The following is a 26,557-nucleotide window of genomic DNA, read 5'->3' on the forward strand; positions in this document are numbered from 1 at the left end:
CCTCTTGAGTCCTCTTTTTTCCTCACATGATCCATCTCCAGAATTATAGAAACCTAGTGAGGTAAAGAATTGTGACTTTGGTAGTAGAATGAGAAGCTAGAGTTGAATATATTACATAAAGGTTAGTAGCCATGTTGTAGTTCTCAAACTGCTTCATTCAGATATTGAGAATGTTTGTCTAACTTAAATGAGGATATTTTAAGTAGATTTTTAAATTTTTTTATTTTTCAGCCAAACCAAACAGGAAGCTTACTTTTCTCTACCTAGCCAATGATGTCATTCAGAACAGCAAAAGGAAGGGGCCGGAGTTTACAAAAGATTTTGCGCCAGTTATAGTGGAGGCTTTTAAACATGTTTCAAGGTATGATAATTGTTTTGGGTACTAGGTAATGTTTTAAATGCATAGTATGGCCTTTTGTTAAAATTTACTGTAAGCCATTCAAACAAAAAACAGAGAATGTATTTCTTTGAAATTTTCATTTGAAAAGACTTAACTATAAATGGCATTTGTAAATGTGTTAAATACTTTCTGTAAAGGAAAATTTTTGAACTGTCACAAAGTGGTAGGCTTTTGGAGTACTTGAATTAACAATTTTCCTTTAAGAGACCGAAAAAAGCAACTGCCATTTTGGAATGGACTTCATTAAGAATGAATGAGTATTGAATTGAAAACTTGTGTGCTTATAAAGCTGTCTGTTTTCCAGCTATTATTTCTGGATAAACGTTGTATCCTTTACTTGCATATAATTTGAAAGTTTTTTTAGTGTTTAGGTATATATCATAATACTTTAAAGTGTTTTGGAAGTACAGGAATTTATTTAGAATAATTATAAGCCTGTTGAAAAATTTTGCTACAGAAAAGTTCTAAGGGTAAAAGTTGGTGCTTTGGCTTATGCTCTTTTTAAATGCTTATTTCCAAACATATGCAAATGTTTGGTAGATTTCTGGGTAAACATTATTGGGGTAGACTGTTAAATCAGTCTAAATTACAGAATTCAGTGGTAAGTGAAGATCTGTGTTGAATGATTTAAGGATGAAAATATGCTCACCACATGCCCAAAAACTTCAGTCATAGTGGATGCATTTTTTTAAAATTACAGTATATGAAATACTACCATATGTTACTTTCTTAAATGAACATTATTTATCTTTCAATTTAGATACTGTCTTACCATCTTTTCAGATGTTGCCATTTTTTAAGAGTTCAGTCCTAGTCCCTCTTCCTATGGTCATATTCTTCGCTTGACCTTTGGGTGATTTCATACACTGCATATATTTAGTTATTACACACCCTAATAACTCAATTAACTGTGAGATCAAGACCGGAGCCGAAGTTGGACGCTTAACTGACTGAGCCATCCAGGGGCCACTGGATGTGTTTTGTTTTAGACCTGTGTGTCTAATTGCCTAAGGAATTTCTAGTTGTATGCTTCCAGACATCTCAGATGGACTCTGTCTCATATTGAATTCACGTCACTGCGCCCCTGTCAGACTTGCTCCTCCTCCAGGTTTCGCTCTCCCAGTGAATGGCAACTCTGTCTATCTGCATGCCCATATGAGAAACTAGGTGTCATCTTAAACTTTCTTTGATAGTGTAATTTATAGTGTATCACATTCTCCTTTCTCTTTCACTCCCCTTATCCATGTAGTATATATAGTTCCCACAGTTTAGATTTTTTCTATAATGTCATTTCTATATAATTTGCAAGAACCTCTAGTGTTGTTTAATCCATTTAGGAAACTAGCCACAGTTGCAGAGCTGATCATAACACTCCCTTGCCTTTGAGTTCTCAAAACTTGATCCCAGAGATCAAGTCTGAAGTCCTGAGCAGGACTTAAGGTGATGATGCTTCTTCATGGCCCTGTCTACATCTTCAGACACATGTCTCACGTTCCTTCCACACACCCACGCTTTATAGTCCACACTTGAAGCTAACTGAACCTCTTTAAGTTCTTTCTCCCTTAAGGTTTTTATATATGTTGCCTCTCCCAAGGAATTCAATAAAATATTTCTTGACCGCCTACTGTGTGCTAGCCCTGACGATACAGTAGTGAATAAGATAAAGTTCTGTTCTAGTGGAGCTTACATTTCAGTTTTTGACCAAAGTAATAACTAGGTGGACAGATGAATATATATTATGCCAGTAGATAAGTAATGTGAAGAAGCAAAGTAAGGAAGAACTAGAGAGTATGACAGTGCTCATGAGAACTTTATCTCATGAGATAAAGTTTTGGAGAGGTGGCATTTGAAGGAAAGGATGAAATGAGTCACTTGAGCATCTAAAAGACAAGGATTCTAGGTAGAGGGAATACTTGGCAGAAACAAGGAGACAGTTGTGTGCTGGGCATGTTTGAGCATTAGCAGGGAGAATTGTATGGCAGAAGGTATTAAGGGAATGTGGACTGAGAAGTAGCCAGAAAGCAGAACATATCTACCTTATAGTCTGGGATAAGGCTTTTTGGTTTTATTTTTGGTATGATTGATAGCTCTTAGCAGATTGAAGAGCATTATGATTTGATTTACAATAGTAGAGCATAAAGTGAAGAGTAAGAGCTGAGGACACCAATGAGAAGACTTTAAAAATCCAGACAAGAGGTAATAGCAGTTCAGTCTGCAGTGGTAGTGATGAAGGCAGTAGGACATGGTTGGGAGTAGTCTGTTTGCCACTTCCTTGATGTTCCAGTCCTCAGATCTCAAATACTGCTTGCTCAGATACCTTTTCTAATCTCTCTTGAACTGGGCCAGATCTCTGCATGATGCTTCTTTTTAATACTTGGTTCTTTTTTATGGCACTTGTAAATAACAGCTGCCGTAAAGCTCCATTTGTGTCTCCAGTGTCAAAAATAGTGCCTTGATCAATAAATATTTGTTAAATAAATTTAAAAATCACCTATTTGAAATATTCTTGGCCTCATAATCAGCCGCCATTAGGTTAAGGGCATCTTCTCTTTAAACACCTGTAGCTTGTACAAGCACTTTTTTTGGTAATTTTTTGTTTATTAAGATGTCTGGGAGCACCTGGCTGGCTTAGTTGACAGAGCGTGTGACTGTTGATCTCAGGGTTGTAAGTTTGAGCCCTATGTTGGGTGTAGAGATTACCTAAAAATAAAATCTTAAACAAAAATGTCTGTAAGCTTTTAAAGGAAGCTGGGAGTATGTCTGTCTTGATCACTTCACTCTGAACTTCTGATCACATAGTTGTGCTCAGTAAAAATTTGGACTGCTTTTTCTCAGAGAATGAATGTCTGACTGTATTTTAAATCACCATTGCCTTTTCAGTAACACTGTTAATTGTTAATATTTTTATTTTTTCTTTAGTGAAACTGATGAAAGTTGTAAGAAGCACCTTGGAAGGGTATTATCTATTTGGGAAGAAAGGTCTGTTTATGAGAATGATGTGTTAGAACAACTTAAGCAAGCTCTGTGTAAGTGTGTAATCTTTTATCGTGATCTCTCCATTAAAATGTTTCCTTTCATTAAAACTTTTGATGTTCTTTCAATTCAGATGGCGATAAGAAGCCTAGGAAGCGAACTTATGAACAGATAAAGGTGGATGAAAATGAAAACTGTTCCTCTCTGGGATCTCCAAGTGAACCACCACAGGTAGAAGTTTTTCTCTGTTAAGGGAGTTGTGTTACTATTACTTCATGTGGCCACTAAGCTTTATTAATTTTGAGGTTTTACTAATATAAATTGACTATTATAATTCTGAGTGCAAGAAAGAAGCTTTGTGAATATCTCTTCTGATTAAGAGATTGCTTATGTTTATTATGGTATGTTGTATGTTTTATATTAGGCAGTTATATTTTACATAGAAAGAGGTTATCTGATTGCTAAGTATGATTAGGTCTGGTGAGATATCTGTCACTTAAATAGTTTCCTTTTAAATAAATAAAACATTGTATGATAAACCCTTTGTTGTATGATTTAACTACACTGAGAATGCCATTCTTAGAGATATACAACTGCCCTTTACTGTATTTTTGCTTTTAAACATGTAAAAATGAGTGTTATAGCAGCAAGCATGTACTCATACAGTTCTATGTAACTATATAGAACCATATAGTTCCATGGTAAAATAAGACAGATTAGAGTTATTATCTTAATACCCCATGTCCTCCCAGGCTGGTACAGTATAGCATTCCTTAGCCATCAAATGATTCCAGAAAAACATTTTTAACTTTTAATTATGTGGGCATTGAGTGTTAAAGCTTCCTCCTTCTATGTTTCAAACATATAGGAGGGACAGATAAAATTTAAAAGGAGAAAATGAAGACATAGCCATACTCATAAAACAAGGTAAATATCTTTGTGGACTAGAAATGGTACAGAAGCACAATTCAATATGTGGGCCAGAGCCTGGTTCTTGCTGAGCTTTGGTCAGGAAACAGACATGGCTTTCCAGAAATAAGTATCCTGTAGGGTAATAAGAACTCACAGTGCTCCATGGGAGTTGGAGGACTGGACCTGAATTCACTGCATGCAGCCAGAGGCTGGTTGAAACTCTTTCCCCAGTGAAAGGAGCTAGAAAGAAAGATAGAACCAATCACTGCCTAGAACTTTGTGTGGATATTCGTAGTAGTACTGGGGAGGCAGAAAGAATCTGACCAAGGTGCTCAGCTGGGACCTGAACCAAACTGCCTGTTCACTCATTGATAGGAGGTACTGAAGCCCATATGATCACCAGGGACAAGAGCTTGAATAAAAAAGTAATAAGAACATAATGTTTTGAACAACCAAACCTTAAGGTGTATATTTTTTTCTATTTGGTAATAATTTAAGACAAAGCACTTTGTGCAACAAGCCCATTTATGATTCCATGAACAGTATTTTATCTGAGTTTTAGATACAGAGTCTGATCCTTTTTTATTTTCCCTGATGACAGACTAACTCCAGTTGTACTTCTTAGGAGTATCTAGTACTTAAATAAAACACTGTTGCTTTTCATTTTATGATGACTATTTTCAGATTAGTTGTACTGCTTAATTTTCAGTGGTTCAGCTTTGTAGTTACCATTTTGTGTCATTCTTTATAAGAATGACTAAAATTTCTCTTCGTAGAAGTTGTAGGCTAGTGTTGTTTTCAGACAACTGTGCTTTTTTATCTGATCTTTGACCCAGCACTAGAAACTTAGAATTAACTCATGTGGGAATGTGAATGTGAGATGAAAGCATGCGTATCGGGACCATAAAGCCATATGACTTTTCAGAACTTCAGAAAGCTTTAGAACTTTCTAGGACTCATTAAGAAATGACAATATAAAAGTTAATTGGGGCCCACGAGAAAAAAAACTTCATGATAATCGTCATTGCTCTTAAGCTCACCTTCATTTGTAGGGGGGATGTATCTTATAACAAAATTATTTTGTAAAATATTAGAATTTTAAAAACGTAGTAACGAATTAAAAGCATACATGGGATAGTATATTTATTAGGTGTCATTCATTGTTATCATGCTGGATCATCTACTGTGTGCTAGACCCCAGTGATAGCATTTTTTTTTTTTTTTTTTTTTGTCAGGGAATAGCTTAAAGAAAAATCAGTAACTATCAGTGTCATCTCAATGTATTCACAGAATTGGTTATGTCCTATATTTTTCAAGTGTGTGTATAATTTCCTACTGTTCCAGGAAGTAGTCTTAGAGATTAAAAAAAAAAAAAAAAAGGAGGTGGACGGGGATGGAAACCAGTAAAAATAAAATATTCATTTTTCTTTGGAGTAAATTTATAAATATTATGAATTGTGAAATTATCAGCAAAGACTTGCCCTTTCTTCCTAATTATATCTTATATGAAAACAGTATAAGTAAAATATTCTAATGATAAAATAATTTTTACATTGGTTAAGTGTAATATAAGTATTAGCGTCAGATATATGGAATTTTGTGATCTCTTAATGATCTTATTAGCAAACTGTAGGATAGTTGAAGATAACCATATTTGAACATATTCCAAAACTACATTGCTTTTGTGCTTTAAGTACATCATTTAGAAATAGACTTTGTGAGACTCTTCTGTGTTGTAGCAGAACATGATTTGTATCCTCCTTCCCCCAATATCTAATTTAGTATTAAAAATTCTCATGTATAATAATATAATGAATATGTCATATGTAAAACGTGTAACGTCTAGGTTGAAGTTATAGCCTGCTTTCCCTTCTACCACTGTATGTATTTGGCATATAAATCAACCATGTCACTTTCAGAGCCCAGTAATTATTTTTACACTGTCTCCATTGCTTGAGTATGACTTCCTCAAAGCTGAGGGCCATGTCTTATTTTAGTTTCCAATTTATATATTTCCAATGACTAACATAGTATAGTTTCTTTTTCTTAATATATAAAAGAAATGGACTATCTTTAAAAGCAGTTTATACTTGAAACTTTAAACAAGTATATAGCCCATAAGGATAAAGGAATATGAAATAAAATTGAGGTCTTTTGTATTTGTTTAAGCTTCATTTATTTTGGTTCTAAAGTTGTGTAACTTTTTAGACTCTAGATCTTGTTAGAGCATTACAAGATCTAGAGAATGCAGCTTCAGGTGATGCAGCAGTTCATCAGAGGATAGCGTCTTTGCCTGTTGAAGTCCAAGAAGTATCCCTACTAGATAAAATAACAGGTAAGAAAAAAAAATGTGATCTGGAACTTTTTGGAAGTCAGGGTGAGGGAACGGCATATGGCATTGTTTTTGTTGTGTAATAATTCTATTATTCTGTGCTTTTCTTAGATAAAGAATCTGGAGAAAGGCTTTCTAAAATGGTAGAGGATGCTTGTATGTTGCTGGCAGATTACAATGGCAGATTGGCGGCTGAAATAGATGATAGGAAGCAACTCACTCGAATGTTAGCAGATTTTCTTCGTTGTCAAAAGGAAGCCCTTGCAGAGAAAGAGCATAAATTGGAAGTGCGTAACCTTTTCCTTCTTTAGTGCTTATTTGATTAATTTATTTTTTGGTAGGAATTTCAAAATATTTCTGTTCCTGTACATTTTGCATATTTTTAGACAGTGGCCCAGGTAAGCTTCTCCTTGCAGGAAAGGGCTTCTTTCTACTTGGACCAAGTCAACCTAAGTAAACTTAGAAATGTGGAATTACAGAAACGGGCTGCTTTTTAAAATTATTGATGTGAAATCCCAGTAATAGTAATTCATCATAAGAGTTTAAACTCTTCAAGAACAAAACTAGTGGGAAAATAGCAGTTAGTATGAAGTCTGGTGTCATCTATAGTAAATTATGGCTGGATTTATTGAATTCCTGTTCAGAATACATGCAGGCTTTTAGGTATACAGTTAAGAAATAAAAAGAGTTTTTTTGGCATAGAATTTGCTGTGGGTATGCTAGTCCCCCTCTCCCAGTCCCTGAACAATTCATCAGTTTTGTTCATAAAGTCAGTCTTCAAGTTACTCTTTTGTTCCATCCCTGATTCTGATGCTTAACATATTCCCACCTCACTCCTGGCTCATACACACCCTTAGGTAGAAAGTCGCTCCTTTAAATTAAATGGTGATTGCTGCAGTTGATGAATCTGGAGGTGCAGGGTGAAAAAAGAAACATTCTCATATTTTCTTTGAGCAGAGTAGCTGTTGTTGGGTAGATGGGCCAGATTTGTTTTTGTTTTTGTTTTTTTTTTTAAGAATCTTTTTTGACTAGTTCTTGTTTAAATTGTTTATTGCTGTAGCAATTTCCTGTTGTAATTCGATGTAATAGAATTTCTAACTTGTCTGGATCCCTTTATTTAAACCGTTCTCTGTAAATTTGTAGGTCTGTTAGGATACTGCCTCTATTAAGTTGCTTTTTAGTGTTCTTGTTTTAGCAGTCTCTATGCCAAAGAGGATTGTCCCTTCTACTTGTGAGACCTGCTGTTTGATCAAGAGCTTTCCCACCCCAAATTCTCAGCTCTTCATTTAGCATTACCCCTTTTCAGTGTGGAGCAAAGTTGTTGGCACCATCCTCCACCTTTAGAAAGGTTTCCCAATTGTACATAAAAAGGAAAAGGTAAACAATTTTAAAAAGATACATGTGATACGTAACTTGCCAGTTTTGATCTTGTGATGCAACTTGTCTTAAACCTACTGTACTTGTTTTACTGTTAGCAGAATTAAGGGTAAGTAATGTGCAATTCTTGTCTTTAGTCTTTTGGTATGGTTTCTTTAACTTCTATTGAGCTTCTGTTGCAGGTATTGGACATGGGCGTATCTTCTAACGAGTCATCATCATTAGCATATTCTTCCTGCTAAAAATAAATATCAAACTCCAAAGCCTGTATCGTCTCATGTTTTTGAAGATTCAAGACTGAAACTTTGTTTTTCTACTGTATGCTTTTTCACTTAAGTTGGTTATTTATTACTGGTTACAAAAATAGAATTTATGTTTGAAATGTAAGTGTAGGAATAGATCAGATGTCACCCTCCAGTTACCTCTTTTCCCAGTTCCTTTCAGCTAGATTGCGTAGTTGATAGTTCTGGTGATGAGGTTGATGATAATAATAACAGTAACATTTACCATGTGTCAGGTGCTATTGTAAGCATGTCACATCTGTCAGCTCATTTAATCCTACATAGCAGGAAGAATTATCCCCACTTTACAGGTAAAGAAACTGAGGCACAGGGAAATTACATAACTTGCCCAAGATCACAAAGAGATTGTAAATTGTTAAGAACCCGGGGACTCCGCCTCCAAAAGACACATTTGCTTCCGGGTTTTACTTAAAGAAATGTAAGAACAAGGCAAAAACTGAAACCCTATCCAGTTCTTTCTGCTTCCTCTCTCTTCAGAGGAATCTACTCTTCAGAGAAATCACTGTCTTAAAGTATTCTAGGAATGTTTTTGTTTTTCAGCGTGGATATTATCATAGTAAAAAGAGACGACCTAAATTATGCAACATTTTTTTACAAGTAAAAAAAAAATTACATCTCTAATAAATCAGGAAGTCATTCTACAGAACTCTGTAAATTATCATTTATAACTGATTTCTTTCTCAGAAGATTATGGAAATGATTTTAGATATTTAGACATTTTTTGTGTCGAGTAGGTGGCATCACTTTGAAGTTGAGACAGAGAGGTCAAGATTTATACTTCCCATGTAAGCTGTGATGTCATCAGACAGTTTTCAGTTATCTGCATCTTTGAGCATCACCTGTCATTGACCAGGTATTGATGACTCATTGGTTTTTCGTTTTTTGTTTTTTGGTTTTTTTTCTTCAAATGGAACAAAAATTTAAAGTATCAGTTCAGGGATTGTCTATTTCATGTTTTTTAAGGAGGTTGCTGTTAAAGCATTTGTAATGAATGAAAAGATGAAGTGTTTTTAAAAATTTTGGGTATTATGAATCATTTTTGGAACTTTAGCTGGTTATTAAGCAGATAACTGTCTAAATGGACTATTAATCTAATTTGTATTTATAAAATCCATGTCATAGATTGTTGTAGAAATCATATTTCACCATTTAGAAGTTAAAATTATTGCATTAACTTTTGTTCACCTAGCTTATTTTGGAAGGCATTCATGGATAGGAAACGTAAAGTGACATTTTGATTTTGATACTGTTGGAGAGGGAAAAATACAGAGATCAGAAATTCTTTCACATTCAGTAAGGTAATGTCTTTGATGCTCAATTTTGGATTCTTTTTCATGATACAGTCAGTATAAGAAAACATGCTTTTATCAAATCCCTATCTATGTCATTGTACACTGACAGTGTGCTAGGATTCCATAGAAAATTGTCTAGTTTATGGAGTAGTTTTACGTAGAAAATTGGAAATCACAATTTGATTGATGGCTCTTAAATTATAGTTCTAAGGTTTGGAAGTCAGGATGGACTTCATAGAAGACTGTGTTTATCTTTTGCAGTCTTACATCAGTATGTTCTTATTTAGCTCATTTTTTTAAATGAGGCATAATATTAATTGTATGAATGTTGTTTATTTAAGTCTGTCCCTCTTCTCATGGCGTTAGATTGCAGCCACTGAGTTGCTTTTATTAGTTTTGTGCATTATATATAGTGCTGCAGAGAACATCCCATCCTGGTGATCAGGCCTGTATAATTGTGCAGGTATATCTGTGGGATTGATTCTTAGAAGCAGAATAAAATAATCTGGGTCCAAGGGAATGTATGTTTAAGTGTTGACAGTATACTCAAGCCCACCAAAGCATTCTGCTGTTTCAATTTTTTAAATTTTTTTGTGCTGCATCTATTTATGTATGTATGTATGTGTGAATATAGTTGATGCAGTGTTATATTAGTTTCAGGTGTAAAGGCTCTGCGTTTTTTTTTTTGTTTTTTTTTTTTTAATGTTTATTTCTGAGAGAAAGAGAGACAAGAGTGTGAGCGGGGAAGGGAGAGAGAGAGAGGGGGAGACACAGAATCCGGAGCAGGCTCTAGGCTCTGAGCTGAAGTCGGACACTTAACCAGCTGAGTTATCCAGGTGCCCCAGGTTCTCCCTTTTTAAACTCCATATCGTAGGAGTACATCTTTTCCTGTGTAACCTAGCACTTACTATCAGTGATCTTTTAAATTTTTGCATATCTGATACTTTATAAATTATTTTTTTGTTCACTCAGATTGGTCATCTTTTAAAAATATTTATTGCCCGGGGCGCCTGGGTGGCGCAGTCGGTTAAGCGTCCGACTTCAGCCAGGTCACGATCTCGCGGTCCGTGAGTTCGAGCCCCGCGTCGGGCTCTGGGCTGATGGCTCAGAGCCTGGAGCCTGTTTCCGATTCTGTGTCTCCCTCTCTCTCTGCCCCTCCCCCGTTCATGCTCTGTCTCTCTCTGTCCCAAAAATGAATAAACGTTGAAAAAAAAAATTAAAAAAAAAAATATTTATTGCCCGGCGCCTGGGTGGCTCAGTTGCTTGAGCATCTGACTCTTGATTTCAGGGTCGTGAGTTTGGGTCCTGCGATGGGCATGAAGCAGTGTCAGGCATGAAGCCTACTTAAAAAAAAAAAAAAAAAACCTAGCCATTTTGTTTCTGTTTCAAATTTCCTATATCCTTTAACTACTTTTCTCTTTGGTTCTAAGTTTGTATGTTAATATTTGTCTTTGTTTTTGTAGATTTTGGGCTTTCTGGATATAGTTAAGGTGGTCTTCTCAATTCATTACTGTAAAAATACTTTGCTATTTTTCTTTGTTTTTTCCCCCTAATATTTTTATCCATTAGGATTTTTTTTTTTGTTTATGATGTGACATAGAGATCTAATTGAAAGTGATAGTGAATGTCCCTTGTCATGTATTAATGATTAATCAATGACTCAGTCTGTCTCTTATTATGTTATGAAGTGCCATTTCTGTTATACTTAATTCGTGTGTGTGTGTGTGTGTGTGTGTGTGTGTGTACACATGGGAATGTAGTTAGTCCCTTTTCTATTCTATTGGCCAATTTGTCTTACCTACCTTTACTTATGCAGATTTTTGTTTGTATTATTTTTGGTATTGTTTGTATCTACAATTTAAATAATGATTATTGTATACATGAATTTTTACTTTCTTCCCACTTTATACATATTTATAGCTTTCATACTTGATATTTCTCATGCCATTTTGCTAAGTAGATGTTTCTTAATTTACTTGGCCTTTTACCGGTTTCTGAATGTACTGTTTACTCTTGTTATCCTTCCCCTCTATCTGCTAGATGGTATTTTCCTGGATTTTCAAAAGTATTTAATTTCATAAAACTTTGTTTTCTCGGGCACCTGGGTGGCTCAGTTGATCAATTGTCCAACTCTTGATTTTAGCTCAGGTCGTGATCTCAAGGTTTGTGGGACTGAGCCCCCCGATGCTTAACCTAATTTTCATTTTTTAAATGCTTAAGAAAAATTTTGTGTTACCTGAGGCATTTATTATTTGTTTGTTTTTTTTTAATTTATTTATTGTAAGAGACAGCAACAGCGCAAGTGGGTGGAAGGGCTGAGAGAGGGAGAATCCCAAGAGAGCTCTGCGTTGTCGGCACAGAGCCCATTGTGGGGCTCAGACTCATGTGAGATCGTGAGCTGAGCCAAAATCAAGAGTTGGACACTTAACCAATTGAGCCACCCAGGTGCCCTTTCCCTAAGATATTTAATGATTAGAAATTTCTAATGTTAACTCTCTTACTATAGGAAATAATGTTTTAAATAGTACTGAAAATTTTAAATTAAAATTTTATTGCTGGAGGTGTTTACCTGCATGTAGCAGGTTGAGCTGCTGGTTGTAACAGTCCAAAGGATGGAGAGGAATGGTGGCAGTGGCAGTGTTTGACAGCCTGATTGAAGTTGCTGAGTGGATTACAATGGGGACAAATTTCAATAGGGAAACAGAGCTTAATTAGAAAGTTTTATATTGCGGATAATGTAGGCCTGAACCTTACTTGGTGATAGCACTGAGAAAACAAAGGAATGGGCGGGATGGGAACAATTGAATCATAATTTAATTGGGTCTGAGCATAGAGAGTAGAAGGAATCAGTGATAAATGAAATTTTGGAAACCATGGGGCAAATGAATCTGGCATTGACTAAAAAGATACTAAAATAAGGGACTAGTTTTGCTGAGGAGGATGATTTGGTTTTAGGCAGGTCAAATTTTTTAACTTTTTCACTTTCATTTTTGTGCAGTGAGGTATATTATTATTTTTTTCCCAGCTTTATTGAGATAACTGGCATATGAGTGAATTAAAGGGTTTTTTTTTTTTTGCTTTCTTAAAAAATTGAAATATAGTTGACACCAGAGTTTTTCTAGTTGTTAAAGTAGTACATGTTCCTCGTAGTTTAGAAGCCATTCATAAGCACACACAGATGCCACCTAAAATCTCATTACCTCCTAAAGAACCATTGATAAGATTTGAGAGATGGAATCCCAGTGTATGCTATTTTATGTAGTCTTTTTTACACATTTACAGTAAACATTTTCTCACGATTATATTCTCATCTAAAATGAAGTATTTCTTTAACCAGCTATTTATTGTTTAGCATTTGTTTTTTCCAGTTTCTTGTTATTAGAAAAACATGGTTTTGAATCACACTTTAGGTAAATCCTTGCTTATTTTTGATAATTTTTTCTTTTTTTTTTTTTTAAATTTTTTTTTTTTTTTCCAACGTTTATTTATTTTTGGGACAGAGAGAGACAGAGCATGAACGGGGGAGGGGCAGAGAGAGAGGGAGACACAGAATCGGAAACAGGCTCCAGGCTCTGAGCCATCAGCCCAGAGCCCGACGCGGGGCTCGAACTCACGGACTGCGAGATCGTGACCTGGCTGAAGTCGGACGCTTAACCGACTGCGCCACCCAGGCGCCCCAATTTTTTCTTTTTTTTTAATGTTTGTTTATTTTTGAGAGACAGAGCACGAGGGGAGGGGCAGAGAGAGAGGGAGATAAAGAATCTAAGCAGGCTCCAGGCTCTGAGCTGTCAGCACAGAGCCCGACGTGGGACTTGAACCACGAACCGTGAGATCATGACCTGAGCCGAAGTCGGACGCTTAACCGACTGAGCTACCCAGACACTGTGATAATTTTTTCATAAATTCCTAGATGTAGGGGGAAAAAATGAAAGCAGTGAGGCAAAGGTAATTTTAATGCTCAGTCTTCTAGAATTTAAGAAAACAAAATGATATTCTGTCTGGTGACAAAGGGAGGTGGAAGTGGAGATGTCTCAACTGCATATTAATTGATATAAATTCATAATGACACAACCTGTGTGAAGACAGTTGATAATAAGTATCAGAAACCCTTATTTTTACATAATTATTTTTTCTGCTCTTTTCCTTTTACCAGGTCATTTAAATTGCATAGTGCTCTCAGAGTAGCTAGTTGGTAGGGAGAATTCTGGGAGCCATTAAAGTGATGGTATATTTTTTGCTTTTGTATTTTAAAAAACCGTAGTTGGGGCATCGGGGTGGCTCAGTCGGTAACCATCCAACTCTTTGGCTCGGGTCATGACCTCATGGTTCCTGAATTTGAGCTCCACTCTAACAATGTCTCCCTGTGTCTCTGCCCCTCCTACACTTTCTCTCTCTCTCAAAATAAATTTAAAAACTTAAAAAACATGTAAAATACATGTAAAATCGACCATCTTAACTATTTAAAAACATTTTTTTTAAGTTTTATTTTTTGAAAGAGAATGTGTAGAGGGAGGGAGAGAAAGGATCTTAAGCAGGCCACCATGCCCACCAGGGAGCCTGATGGTGGAGCTTGATCTCGTGATTGTGAGATCATGACCTGAGCTAAAATCAAGGGTCAAGGATGTTTAACCCACTGAGCCATCCAGGTGCCGTGACTATCTTAACCATTTTTAAGTGTATGCTTCAGTAGTGTTAAGTACATTCTCGTTGTTGTGCAGCGTATCTCCAGAATTCTTTCATCTTGCAAACTGAAACTCATACCCATTACGCAGCTCTTCATTCCCTACTGTCTCCAGCCCTGACAACCACCATTCTTTCTGTCTCTGAATTTGACTAGGTACCTAATATAAGTAGAATCATGCACTTTTTGTGATTGGCTTACTTCACTCAGCATAATGTACTCTAGGTTTATTGGTGTTGTAACATGTGCCAGAACTTTCTTCCCTTTTAAGGCTGAAATACTCCATGGTATGTATATACCACATTTTGTTTTCTCGTGTGTCTTTTGGATACTTGGGTTGGTTCCACTTTATTGCTGTTGTGAATAATGCTGCTATGAACATGGGGTCTTAGCATGTATCTATTTTGAGTCCTTACTTTCAGGTCTTTTGGGTTTATACCCAGAAATGGTATTGCTGGATCATATGACAATTCTATTTTCAAATTTTTTGAGAAACTGATGTACCATAGCATACCATTCATAACAGTTGCACCATTTTATGTTACTACCAAAAATGCACAGGGTTCTCATTTCCTCACATCCTTGACAGCACTTTTTATTTGGGTTTTTGTTGATAGTAGCCATCTTAATTGATTGGCTATTTGTTTATCATCTTGGAGAAATGTCTGTTCAAGTCCTTTGTCTATTTTTTAAATGGGCTGTTTGTTTCATTGTTGTTATAAAGGGATGATAGATAGATAGATAGATAGATAGATAGATAGATAGATAGATATAGTCTAAAGTTGATACTTGTTATTAAAAAGAGTTTGGAGATAATTTAATGCACCAGTGCTGGAAATTATTCTGGAACATTTCCCAAAACACATTCTCTACTTGAATGTTTCTGATGTAAAGGGAACACACTGTTTTGAGAGCAGTCTTTTCCATTTTCTGGAAAACTGCTAGAACATATATACTTTTTTATCTTAACATTTTCACAAATGTATTTGCTCAAATATATTTGTGTGTGTGTGTGTGTGTGTGTGGGTACATACATACACATTTATGCATTGGGGAAAATGGAAAATACCAAAAATCCAGAATGGAAGATAAATACCAAAATTTGCTATTGATATTGAAAATGCATAATTTGAAATAATAGCCCCTTACTCTCTTCCCTTCCTTTTTATAGACCCAATTTTGTTTATAGGATCTTAGATCCTTTTATTGGTGTGTAAAGAATCCTATTTTTTGTGTGTTATTGCCATTATTCATGTATTATTTGTCATGAAAAAATTTACATGAATAGCTATTTCTGTCAACTATGTCAAAATAAAGGACAGGATATAGCAGTCATGAAAAGTAACAAAAAGTCCTTGCATGTCTGAGAACAGCTTTCTTTTTTGCTCACCCATCACTGACTGCTTCACTGAATGTAGAATTCTTGGATCATGTCTTTTCTTTTTTTCTTTTGGCCTAGTTAATGTATTTTTGCTTTCTCTTGCACATTTAACACTTTGCCTACACATGCATAGGATATTGGTCTTTTAATTTTGCCTGATGTTTGAGGGGTGCCTGGATGGCTCAGTTGGTTGGGTGTCCTGCTTTGGCTCAGGTCATGATCTCACAGTTCACGAGTTGGAGCCCCATATCAGGCTTTTGCTTTGGATTCTCTGTCTCCCTCTCTCTCTGCCTCCCCCCTTCAAAAATAAATAAACATTTAAAAAAGTAATTTTGTTTGATGTTGATGTTCCCTTTAATTGCAAAGATCTAAGTTGCCTTTTATTTTTGCTTCTGATTTTTTATGGTTTCTCCTTTTTTTTTAAGTTAAAATATTTTAATGTTTGTTTATTTTTGAGAGAGAGGGGATGGGGGATGGGCAGAGAGAGAGGGAGACACAGGATCCGAAGCAAGCTCCAGGCTCTGAGCTGTCAGCACAGAGCCCGATGTAGGGCTTGAACCCATGAACTGTGAGATCATGACCTGAGCCAAAGTCAGACGCCAAAAAGACTGAGCCACCCAGGCACCCCTCTCTTTAACTTATGTATATATTGAGTATTCTGAATCTTGACTTCATGTTTATCTTTTTTCATTTTTCCTCATGTCTATAATCTTCCTTTAGTTTCCCTTGAGTGTTTAAAAAATATATGTTTTAGTGTTTATTTTTGAGAGAGAGAGAGACAGAGTTAAGAGTGGGGTAGGGTCAGAGAGAGAGGGATACACAGAATCTGAAGCAGGCTCTAGGCTCTGAGCTGTCAGCACACAGCCTGACACAGGCTCGAACTCAAACAGGGAGATCAGACCTGAGCCGAAGTTGGATGCAGGTGCCCCATCCCTTGTATTTTTTTTAAATGTTCATTTTTGAGAGCGAGAGCATGCGTGCAAACTGGGGAGGGGCAGAGAGAGAGGGACAAAGGATCTGAAGCTGCCTCTGCACAGACATCCCAGAGCCTTGTGCGGGACTCGAGCTCACAAATAGACAAATAGTTAAAGTCTGACACTTAACCAGCTGTGCCCCCCAGATGCTCCAAACTTTTTTTTTTTTTTTTGATTAGAGTATGTGGGAGAGGGGCACAGGAAGAGAGAGAGAATCCTAAGCAGGCTCCACACTCAGTGCAGAGCCTCACATGGGGCTTGATCCCATGACCCCAGAATCACAACCTGAGCCAATGTAAAAACTGGGTACTCAACTGACTGAGCCACCCAGGTGCCCCTTCCCTTGAGTTTGTTGTTTTTGTTGTATTCTTCCTTACAGCCTGCTTGTCTGATGTTGGGAGTGGAGATTGTTTTCTCACCTTTTTATGGGACTCTGTTGATACCAAGGGATTTATTATAGCTTTTACTTGGACAACTCACAGATCCTCCCATTCTGGGACAAGTCAGAAGGAAATCAGTCAGAGGAGATGGTAGTGCCAGAGCTTTGTGAGTTTGACAAGTCAGCCCAGATCTGGCTGGAACCTTACCTCTGTTTTGCCAGCACACCAACCGCAGCATTCAGTACTGATTTGGTTATTGCAGTCCCTGGATCATCATGGTATTGGGAGTCCCAGCAGGCACAGGTTCCCTGTTGAAGTGACCCATAGGAGAATCAAGTATAAATGTTCCTAACAAGTTAGTTACACCTCGAAAAGCTTGATACAATCTACAGTAGTGTTTGGACCTATTTAATGTAAATGTAAAATACTGTTTAGTTAGACACTAAGTTTTATAAACCTTAATGTGTTTTGTTTTTTTTTTCCTGCAATGAGTGCTTAAAGCTTTTATTCTCCCTGGTTTTACATTACTTTTTCTAATCCATGGGTTTAGGAATTATGCAAGTAAATACGTGAAAGTGTATGTCTGATGAAAGCAATGGGCTCTGAGAAAGAATCTAAGCATCATTTCAGTAAACAACATGTAACTACAGGAAGACCTATAATGTGTCTTTATATTTCTTATTTTTAAAATAAAGAATATTTAAGTAAGGTCCAGTAAATACAGTTTTTTACTACAGCATGAATAATTTATGGTGTTTATTTCTGCTGTGTATAAGCTTTACTTCTAAGCTCTGAAGTATTTTTTTATGAAGTGTAATATTTTTGACAATGTAGCATCAGCATTTTTGATCATGTTAATTTTGGTACTACTTCATCGCTTTATTTTTTTAAGTTTGTTAATTTTTTTTTTTTTTTTTTATAAAATTTTTTTTTTTCAACGTTTATTTATTTTTGGGACAGAGAGAGACAGAGCATGAACGGGGGAGGGGCAGAGAGAGAGGGAGACACAGAATCAGAAACAGGCTCCAGGCTCTGAGCCATCAGCCCAGAGCCCGACGCGGGGCTCGAACTCACGGACCGCGAGATCGTGACCTGGCTGAAGTCGGACGCTTAACCGACTGCGCCACCCAGGTGCCCCAAGTTTGTTAATTTTGAAAGGGGGGAGGGGCAGTGAGAGAGAGAGAGAGAGAGAGAGAGAGAGAGAGAGAGAGAGAGAATCCTAAGCAGGCTCTGTGCTGTTGGTGCAGAGTCTAACACAGGGTTCCATCCCACAAACCGTGAGGTCATGACCCAAGCTGAAATCAAAAGTTTGGGGATGCTGAACCGACTGAGCCACCTAGGCACCCCTAAACCTCTTTATTTTTTTTAACATCAGCCATTCTTGGAAGTTGTTCATCAGATTCTTATAAAATTAATTTTTAAAATAATATATCTTTCTTATCTTAGTGTTTCATCCTATGGGATTTCTTAAAAACTTGACTTGTCATTTCTTATTTTGGCTTGCTTTCTTTTTAGATTTCTTAAGAATATGTTTATTCTGAATTAAAGATTAAAATGTTTTTATGTGTTAAAGATATACGGCCAGGACATAGGTCTGTGGTTAGAAGTTTTTCTTAGGTGACTTTGGCCTTAGAGCAGTGAACACTTCAGGAAGCATTTTAGCTTTGTGATGACGAGTGAAGACTCTCAAACTGGATTATAGGAGTTTAAATTCTGGCTTCAGCGCTTGTTAGCTCACTGACATTCAGCAAAGCATTTGACCTCTTTGTACATCAATTTCCTCGTCTGTAAAATAGGGATAATACTTACACCTGCTTTATATGTTTATTATGTGATTTACATGAATTGGGTGCTTAAAACTGCCCAGCTTATAGTAACTACCTCAGAAGTTCCGGCCCAAACAAGAAAACGTGGAGGTTTTCTAGCCAGCCTGTGTCTTGTCTTACTGTATCTATAGTTACTCTCAAAAAAGGAGATGTTTATATTGCTAGTTATATTCTTAGCATCTCAGGGATTGTGCCTGGATTCCTAAACTCTTAATATGTATAATCATTTTTTGAGATTCTGATTTATCTGTATCAAGGCCTACTTGTCTGTTTATGGAATCTACCTCTTTAAAATTAGGTACCAGGGGCGCCTGGGTGGCTCAGTCGGTTAAGCATCCGACTTCAGCCAGGTCACGATCTCGTGGTCCGTGAGTTCGAGCCCCGCGTCGGGCTCTGGGCTGATGGCTCAGAGCCTGGAGCCTGTTTCCGATTCTGTGTCTCCCTCTCTCTCTGCCCCTCCCCCGTTCATGCTCTGTCTCTCTCTGTCCCAAAAATAAGTAAACGTTGAAAAAAAAAACAAAAAAAAAATAAAATTAGGTACCAAATAAATAAAATTAGGTACGGTATTTGCAATACTGTAATAATTTGCAAAATTAGGTACAATTCACCCTTTTTGTAATTTTTCATGATTTCTTGAAGGTAATTGTCTCAGAAATTAAGTTAGTCTAAAATGTTTTCTATATTTCACCCCAGTGTTCTGGAGTGTAGTTGATTATGTTAAGAGACTTGCAGTCAGAGTGTCACATGATTTCCTTGATGATTTAGATTTTCATTCTATTCCATAGAAAAAACAAAAGCAGGATAGTTGTTCAGACATTCTACCCATGACTTCTATTTTAAGATGTTAGAATAAATATATAAAACTTAGTGTAACTAATAAAGATGTATATAAAGATACCTTATATATTATGTTACGTATCTTATTTGCATAAACGCAAAATAAAAAGATCTAATGAAAAGAGGGTAAGTGAGGGGAGAGAAATAAAATGGAAAGACAAGATGAAGGAATTGAGGTGAAATATAGAGAGATAGCTGCATGCACTATTCAGTAGGCCCCTTGCTGTTTGTGCTATTTAAATTAGTTAAAATTAGGGGCCTGGGTGGCTCAGTCAGCTAAGCATCTGACTCTTGATTTTGATTCAGGTCATGATTTCAGTTTGTGGGTTTGAGCCCCGCGTCGGGCTCTGCTCTGATGCTCTGGAGCCTGCTTGGGATTCTCTCTCTGCTTGCTCTCTCAAAATAAATAAACTAAAAAAAAATAATTAAAATTAAATAAAACAAAGTTTAAATCCTCAGCACTCTCCAGATTTCAGATGCACAATAGCCTCATGTGGCTTTTGGCTACTTTGTTGGATAGTGTAGATACAAAACATTTTCATTGTCACAGAAAGTTCTGTTTGTAATGATTGATCAGCCTTGCTTAAAAGATAGGTATAGATAAAATGGAGAGATATATGAGAAATGAAGAAGTTTTATTTACTATATATAAAATATGTAATAGCTCTGCTCTAATAGAAGAAATGCAGTAGGTGCCCCCTATGGCAGTATTCTTAGAAGGCAGATACTGAACAGGAATTGAAGAGAGGAACCACATCTTGGCATTTACTCTTCTTCAGGTGGGAGCGTTTACACAAATGCTCTTTGCCCCACATTGAACACCTGGAAGCAGGAGGTTGGAACTGAGAGTGCTCCAGTGGAAACAACCAGGAGGGTCAGCTCCTGTGCATCTCCTTTCTTGGACCAGATTGCAGTGGTGAGGAACCTGTTTGTATGGGATCTTGGAGCAGAGGAAAAGCAGTGTTCCTTCTGCCTGGTGAGGCCCAGGAGTGATGGTGATCATCTGTATCTGGAAAACCACTCACTGCTGTAATCCATGTTGGATCTTGCCCACTTTACTGACAACCCAGGCAGGTTGTACTTACAGTCTGTAGTTACATAAGATAATATCACCAGAACCACCAAGCATTTTCAGAAAGACAATATATAAGTAGAATCAGAGGGAAGAAATTTCCCCTAGGAAATAGTTCATAGAAACCTGTCTCCTTTTCTCTCTCTCCCTCTCCCTTTCAAAGTAAGTAAACTTGAGGGGAAAAAAGGATGCGCCTGGTGGCTCGGTCAGTTAAATGTCCGACTCTTGATTTCAGCCCAGGTCTTGATCTCATGGTTCATGGGATCAGGCCCTGTGTCAGGCACCGTGCTGACCATGTGGCCTGCTTGGGATTTTCTCTCCCTCTCCCCCTGCCACTCCCCTCAGCCACGGTCTCCCTCAAAATAAATAAATAAACTTTAGAAAAAAGAAAACCCGGCATTGTGATGTGCTGAAAGTGCCTAAACACCTGGAGGTCCCAGCCCGCCTCTAATGAGTAGCCATCAGCAGATAGAGTGTCCTCATAGCCCTGTTAGGGAAAGCTCTCTACTTTTTTTATTCTTATCAACAAAGGAATGGTTGGGAATTCTAGGCAAGTAAGCAAGCAAACTATAAGCAATAGCATTAAAGTCATAATGGCTGTAAAATGGGAGTATAAGACAAACAGTGGGACAAGTGAGCTACTTTGTGAGATTCTGAAAAAGTAAAGCTACTGATGAAGTTTAAACTTAATATAGTAAGTCAGTGCTCCATCCTTCCATGTAATGCATTCCTAAAAATGTGAATAAAAGTAAATTACATTTTAGAACAAAATTTTTGTAAGTATTGGTCCGGTTTTTATTTGTAGCTCTATGAGGTAGATAACTATAGTTACACATGTTTTACAAATGAGAACACTGAGGCTCAGAAATATTAACATATTCCAAGGAAATTTGAAAAATCCATTTAAATGAATACATTAAAACCACTTAGCTCCTGAGAACATTTTCATACATTTTCTTTTGTCTTATGAAAATCATAGATTTGAAACATTATTGTAAACTGTAATAAAAAATGGGGGCGGGGAGCGCCTGGGTGGCTCAGTCAGTTAAGCATCCCAACTCTTGCTCTTGGCTCAGTTCATGATCTCATGGTTTCATGAGATTGAGCCCCATGTCAGACTCTGTGCTGACAGTTTGGAGCTTGCTTGGGATTCTGTCTCCCTCTCTCTGCCCCTCTCCCCCCCCCCCTTCTGTCTCTCACTCAAAATAAGTAAACAAAAAAATTTTTATCTTGAAAAACAGTTAATAGCCATACTGTATGTACAAATTTACATTCTACTTGGATATCTTAGTTTTCAGTGAATAGAGTATGGATTTAGAATAATGAACCTAGAACTTAAGGGTTATGGGTTCTAGAATTTACTATATGAACTTGAAGAAATTGTATAGTATCAAACCTGTTCTTTTCTCAACCTTAGGATGTAGATGTATTATAAGGTCTATTAACGTTCTAAAGTTCAGTGCTCTTGACTTTTCCCCCTATCCCTTATGTTATACTTGGGAATTTCTAAGTACTTTATCTTAATTCAACTTATAAAAGCAATATGCCATTTTCTTCATACAGTAGTCTCCCAGCATAAAAACAATACATGTTTATTATAGAAAGTAGGGGTGCCTGGCTGGCTTAGTCGGTAGAGCATGTGACTCTTCATCTCAGGGTTGTGAGTTCAAGTCCCACATTGGGCGTGGAGCCTACTTAAAAGGAGAAGAAAAAATCCAGAAAATACTGAAAAAGAAATAACAAAAAAACATTCACTGGTTTACATGAACCAGTGAAAACATTTAATTAATATTTTGATGTACTTGTTCCACTCTTTTGTTTTTAAGTAGTTGTGTATATTCAGTTTCATTTATTTAAATTGTGTAAGTGATTTTCTAAACATCGACAGCTGCTGGCCAGCATTTATTTTATTTATTTTTTTTGTTTCCTTCATTTCAAATAGGAGTGGAGCTTTAAGGGGGAAAAAGACCATTTATCCATATTAAATTAAATAAGTTATACCTGTTGGACCTATTTAAAGAACTAGGTCTCTGTGACAAAATTGTGGAGGAATATGTACTATCAATAATATTTAAATTTTAATAAAAGTCATTGCCTCTTTATGTCTAATTCCTTCAGCACACCATTGTAATTAGGGGAGTAGTGGTATTGTAACTATGCCATTTAATTTATCCACTTCTTGCTTTTGAAGTAAGATTTGTGTTAGAACTAGAACTTAAGTCTTGATAATTTTAATACCATTGCACACATCAGACTTGTTCAAGTAAAATGTGAACCTCTCATGTAGTTCAGTAAATGAAAAGTTTAAGGAGAACTGTGCATCATTTATACTAACGGTCTCCTAGAGCTCTGTCAGACTTAACTTCCTAACATGAGAATTCTTTTTTAAGCATCTCCTGAATCTGGCCGTGTTCAGATCAGTTTTTGGAGAAAGTAACTGCTTCAGAGCAAAGCCTGTTCTCCTTGGAACCTTTCTAAGATCCAGTCATCTGACTCTAATATAAAGTAACATTCTTGGGAGGTTTTAGGATTAATAAGCAATGCATTTATTTAACAATACATTTTAAAACAATGCACATACAACAAAATGCATAGATATTAAGGCAGCTCATTATCAGTAAACTTGATCAATTTGATGACTTACTAGATGCTAGACCTAACATTATGCTGCAGTTAATATGTTTTGTATTCTAATTCTTCATAAAATTCTAGTTACCGTTTGACTTTTGGGAATATGGTTAAGTGTGTTTAGGGTTTTTTGTTTTTTTTTTTTTAATTTTTTTTTAACGTTTATTTATTTTTGAGACAGAGAGAGACAGAGCATGAATGGGGGAGGGGCAGAGAGAGAGGGAGACACAGAATCGGAAACAGGCTCCAGGCTCCGAGCCATCAGCCCAGAGCCCGACGCGGGGCTCGAACTCACGGACCGCAAGATCGTGACCTGGCTGAAGTCGGACGCTCAACTGACTGAGCCACCCAGGCGCCCCTAGGGTTTTTTTTTTTTTATTTTTTTAAAAAAGGAGTGTTCATGAAAATCAGGAAGATTATAGAATACGAGAAGAACATAGATGTTGTTAACCTTTTTTGAGTTGCCAGCATCTTTGAAAAATCCACATATGCACATAAATTTGCTTACAACTTCAGTTGAATTAGAGCCACCTCTGAGACAAACAGTGATTCACAGTTTAATGACCTTTGTTCCGTAACCAGTGCAAAATTAATGGGGATCTGTGGGAATCTTGCATTACTTTTTCTGCTTAAAAACTTCCAGTTATTTCCTCCTAAACTCACTGCATCAATACAGTTAGGACATGGCTTGGCATCACTTCATGAGAGAAAGCACTGGTCATGTAGCAGTTAGCATTGTGACGTAGCTGGTATAAACAGTGTTAAGCTACACCAAGTTTTCAGAATATGCCAAGTAAGTTCTGTTTCTTTGAAAGCTGGTTCAGTCACAGCTGGGTTTCTGTATTCAACTCTGGATTGCACATTGGCTAATGGAATTAACTACAGCGTATCCAGAGGTACGGGCCAGGATGGCAAAGAAATAGAGACACAATACCTTGGAGAACAGTTGAAGGAAATGGGGATATCAGAGATAAGACTTGTGCTACCTATCTTCACATGCTTTGAAAACTGTCAGAAGAGATGAGTTGGGTTTAGGCAAGAGTGCAAAACTAGGACCAGTGGGTATGTTACAGGTGACAAGACCATTCTGCTAGTTAGAAATGACATTAATATGAAAGAACTATTAAAGTAATGAGTTTCAGCCTCTGCCGTCTGTATGTACAGCAAACACAGCCCAACTCCTGGCCAGATTAAGATAAAACCTCACAATAAAGGCCTACTTACCCCAGTTCCTGATAATCAAGTTCAGCTTTTGAAAAAGTTACAGGGCATGTCAGAAGTCACGAAACGGTCTGAAGAGACAAAACAGATTCATGTAGGACACAACTTTTGGAGATGTCAGACCAGGCGTTTAAAGTAAGTGATTAATATGTTAATAACTCTAATGGAAAAGTAAGTACCATGCTAGAAATGAGAAACAATGACAAATGAGTGCCTTTGGTGGTCACCTCGGTAGATTGGACATTGCTGGGGAAATGACCTATCAGCTATGTAATAGGTCAATAGAAATTTCCAAACTGAAATGCAAAAAGGAAAAAAAAAGCCCAACACAGAAGATTCAAGAATTATGGGATCATTTTGGAAAGATGTCATGCATATTCTTGGAACACCGGGAGAACAATTGAAGCAGAAGAAGTATTTGAAGAAGTAATGACCAAGAATTTTCAAAATTAATGACTGACATCAAATCACTGATTAGGAAATTCCAAGAAAAATACGAGGCAGGATTACAAAAAACGAAACAAAACAAAAAAACAAACCCACAGTCTACACTTAGACATATCTTCAAACTGTAGAAAACCAAGATAAAACCTTGAAAGAACTGGGGCAAGGGATACCTCTTACCTATAGGATGAGAATTAGAGCAGGTTTCTCAGCTGAACCACTCAAGGAAGAAGGGAAGAGGAATGAAAACTGTTGAAAGAAAACATCACCAACCTAAAATTCTATATCCAATTAAACTATTCTTCAAGAATGAAGGTTAAATAAAGTAGTGCATTTGCTGTTGGAAGTTGTCAAGAAGAGGTTGAATGACCAGGACAGGAGAAATGTTGGGTCTCTTGTTTGTATTCTATATATAAACTATTAGCCCTGCAAGATGGTAGGATGTATTCATCAAAAATGTGCTTCAGTGATTTTGAGGAATTTTACAAAGCAGATTCTGCTCTTGGAGCTTTGCCCTGGACATGAGCATATTAAGGGTTGGAGCAGGGATGTAGCTAAGAAACTTATTTTTTGCTTCAAAACAGCCCAGAATCTCTGAGTTATGGTCTGCCTGTTAAAACCTTGTGCAGCAGTGTTCCATGAGACACCCAATTTGGGAAGCCCCAGATTAGCTGATCTTTATGACCCTGAGAGTCATTCTTTAGTAACTGGATAATACATACTAAGGGAGTGAGGCTAAAAACTTGACAGGAAGACGAGAATAAAGATAGCATGACTAAGTCTACTTCCTCATTTAAACTTTAGTACAAATAGAAAAAATCACCTTGATTGTTATAGCTCATTTACTTAAATTTCTTCTCCCCACTTGGTTTTTAAAATTTATTTATTTTGGGGCGCCTGGGTGGCGCAGTCGGTTAAGCGTCCGACTTCAGCCAGGTCACGATCTCGCGGTCCGTGAGTTCGAGCCCCGCGTCAGGCTCTGGGCTGATGGCTCAGAGCCTGGAGCCTGTTTCCGATTCTGTGTCTCCCTCTCTCTCTGCCCCTCCCCCGTTCATGCTCTGTCTCTCTCTGTCCCAAAAATAAATAAAAACGTTGAAAAAAAATTTTTTTTAATTTATTTATTTTGAGAGCGTGAGCAGGGAAGGGGCAGAGAGAGGAGAATCCCAAGCAGACTCCGCATTGTCAGTGCAGAGCTTGATGGCATGAATGGCATGAACTGTGAGATCATGACCTGAGCCAAAATCAAGAGTTTGACACTTAACTGACTGCCACCCAGGCAACCCTCCTTACTTGATTTTTAAGTTGTTTAATAAATAGAATCAGCCTAAGTTATATGCTATTAGCTTCTGGACAGCCTCTTCCCACCAAAGTCAAAACATTATCAGCAGGTTCTGCTTTCCTGGAATATTCGTCATCATTCCTAATTGGACTAGCCCCTTGTGTCTTTTCCCTTGTGTCTTTGTGTTGCTGTTTTTTATTGGTCTCTTGTGTTTAAAAACATTAATAGGCCCATGTGCTATAATTC

General features: G+C 37.0%; 1 protein-coding gene across 4 annotated transcripts in view; it reads left to right on the forward strand.

The window, feature by feature from the left end:
• Nucleotides 1-26,557, forward strand: part of RPRD1A (regulation of nuclear pre-mRNA domain containing 1A) — a 69,967-nt gene that overhangs the window by 23,973 nt on the left and 19,437 nt on the right. For 2 of the 4 annotated variants that reach the window (XM_030335787.1, XM_030335788.1), the window contains exons 2-6: nt 232-361; nt 3,320-3,426; nt 3,507-3,604; nt 6,494-6,620; nt 6,729-6,904. In XM_030335787.1, the coding sequence (XP_030191647.1) occupies nt 232-361; nt 3,320-3,426; nt 3,507-3,604; nt 6,494-6,620; nt 6,729-6,904 (638 nt within the window). Of the gene's footprint in view, nt 1-231; nt 362-3,319; nt 3,427-3,506; nt 3,605-6,493; nt 6,621-6,728; nt 6,905-8,176; nt 8,263-20,446; nt 20,931-26,557 lie in introns of those variants that run through there. The other 2 variants (XM_030335791.1, XM_030335790.1) reach the window with 2 other exon arrangements.

This window comes from Lynx canadensis, chromosome D3 (genome assembly GCF_007474595.2).
Source record: "Lynx canadensis isolate LIC74 chromosome D3, mLynCan4.pri.v2, whole genome shotgun sequence".
NCBI classification, from domain to species: Eukaryota; Metazoa; Chordata; class Mammalia; order Carnivora; family Felidae; genus Lynx; species Lynx canadensis.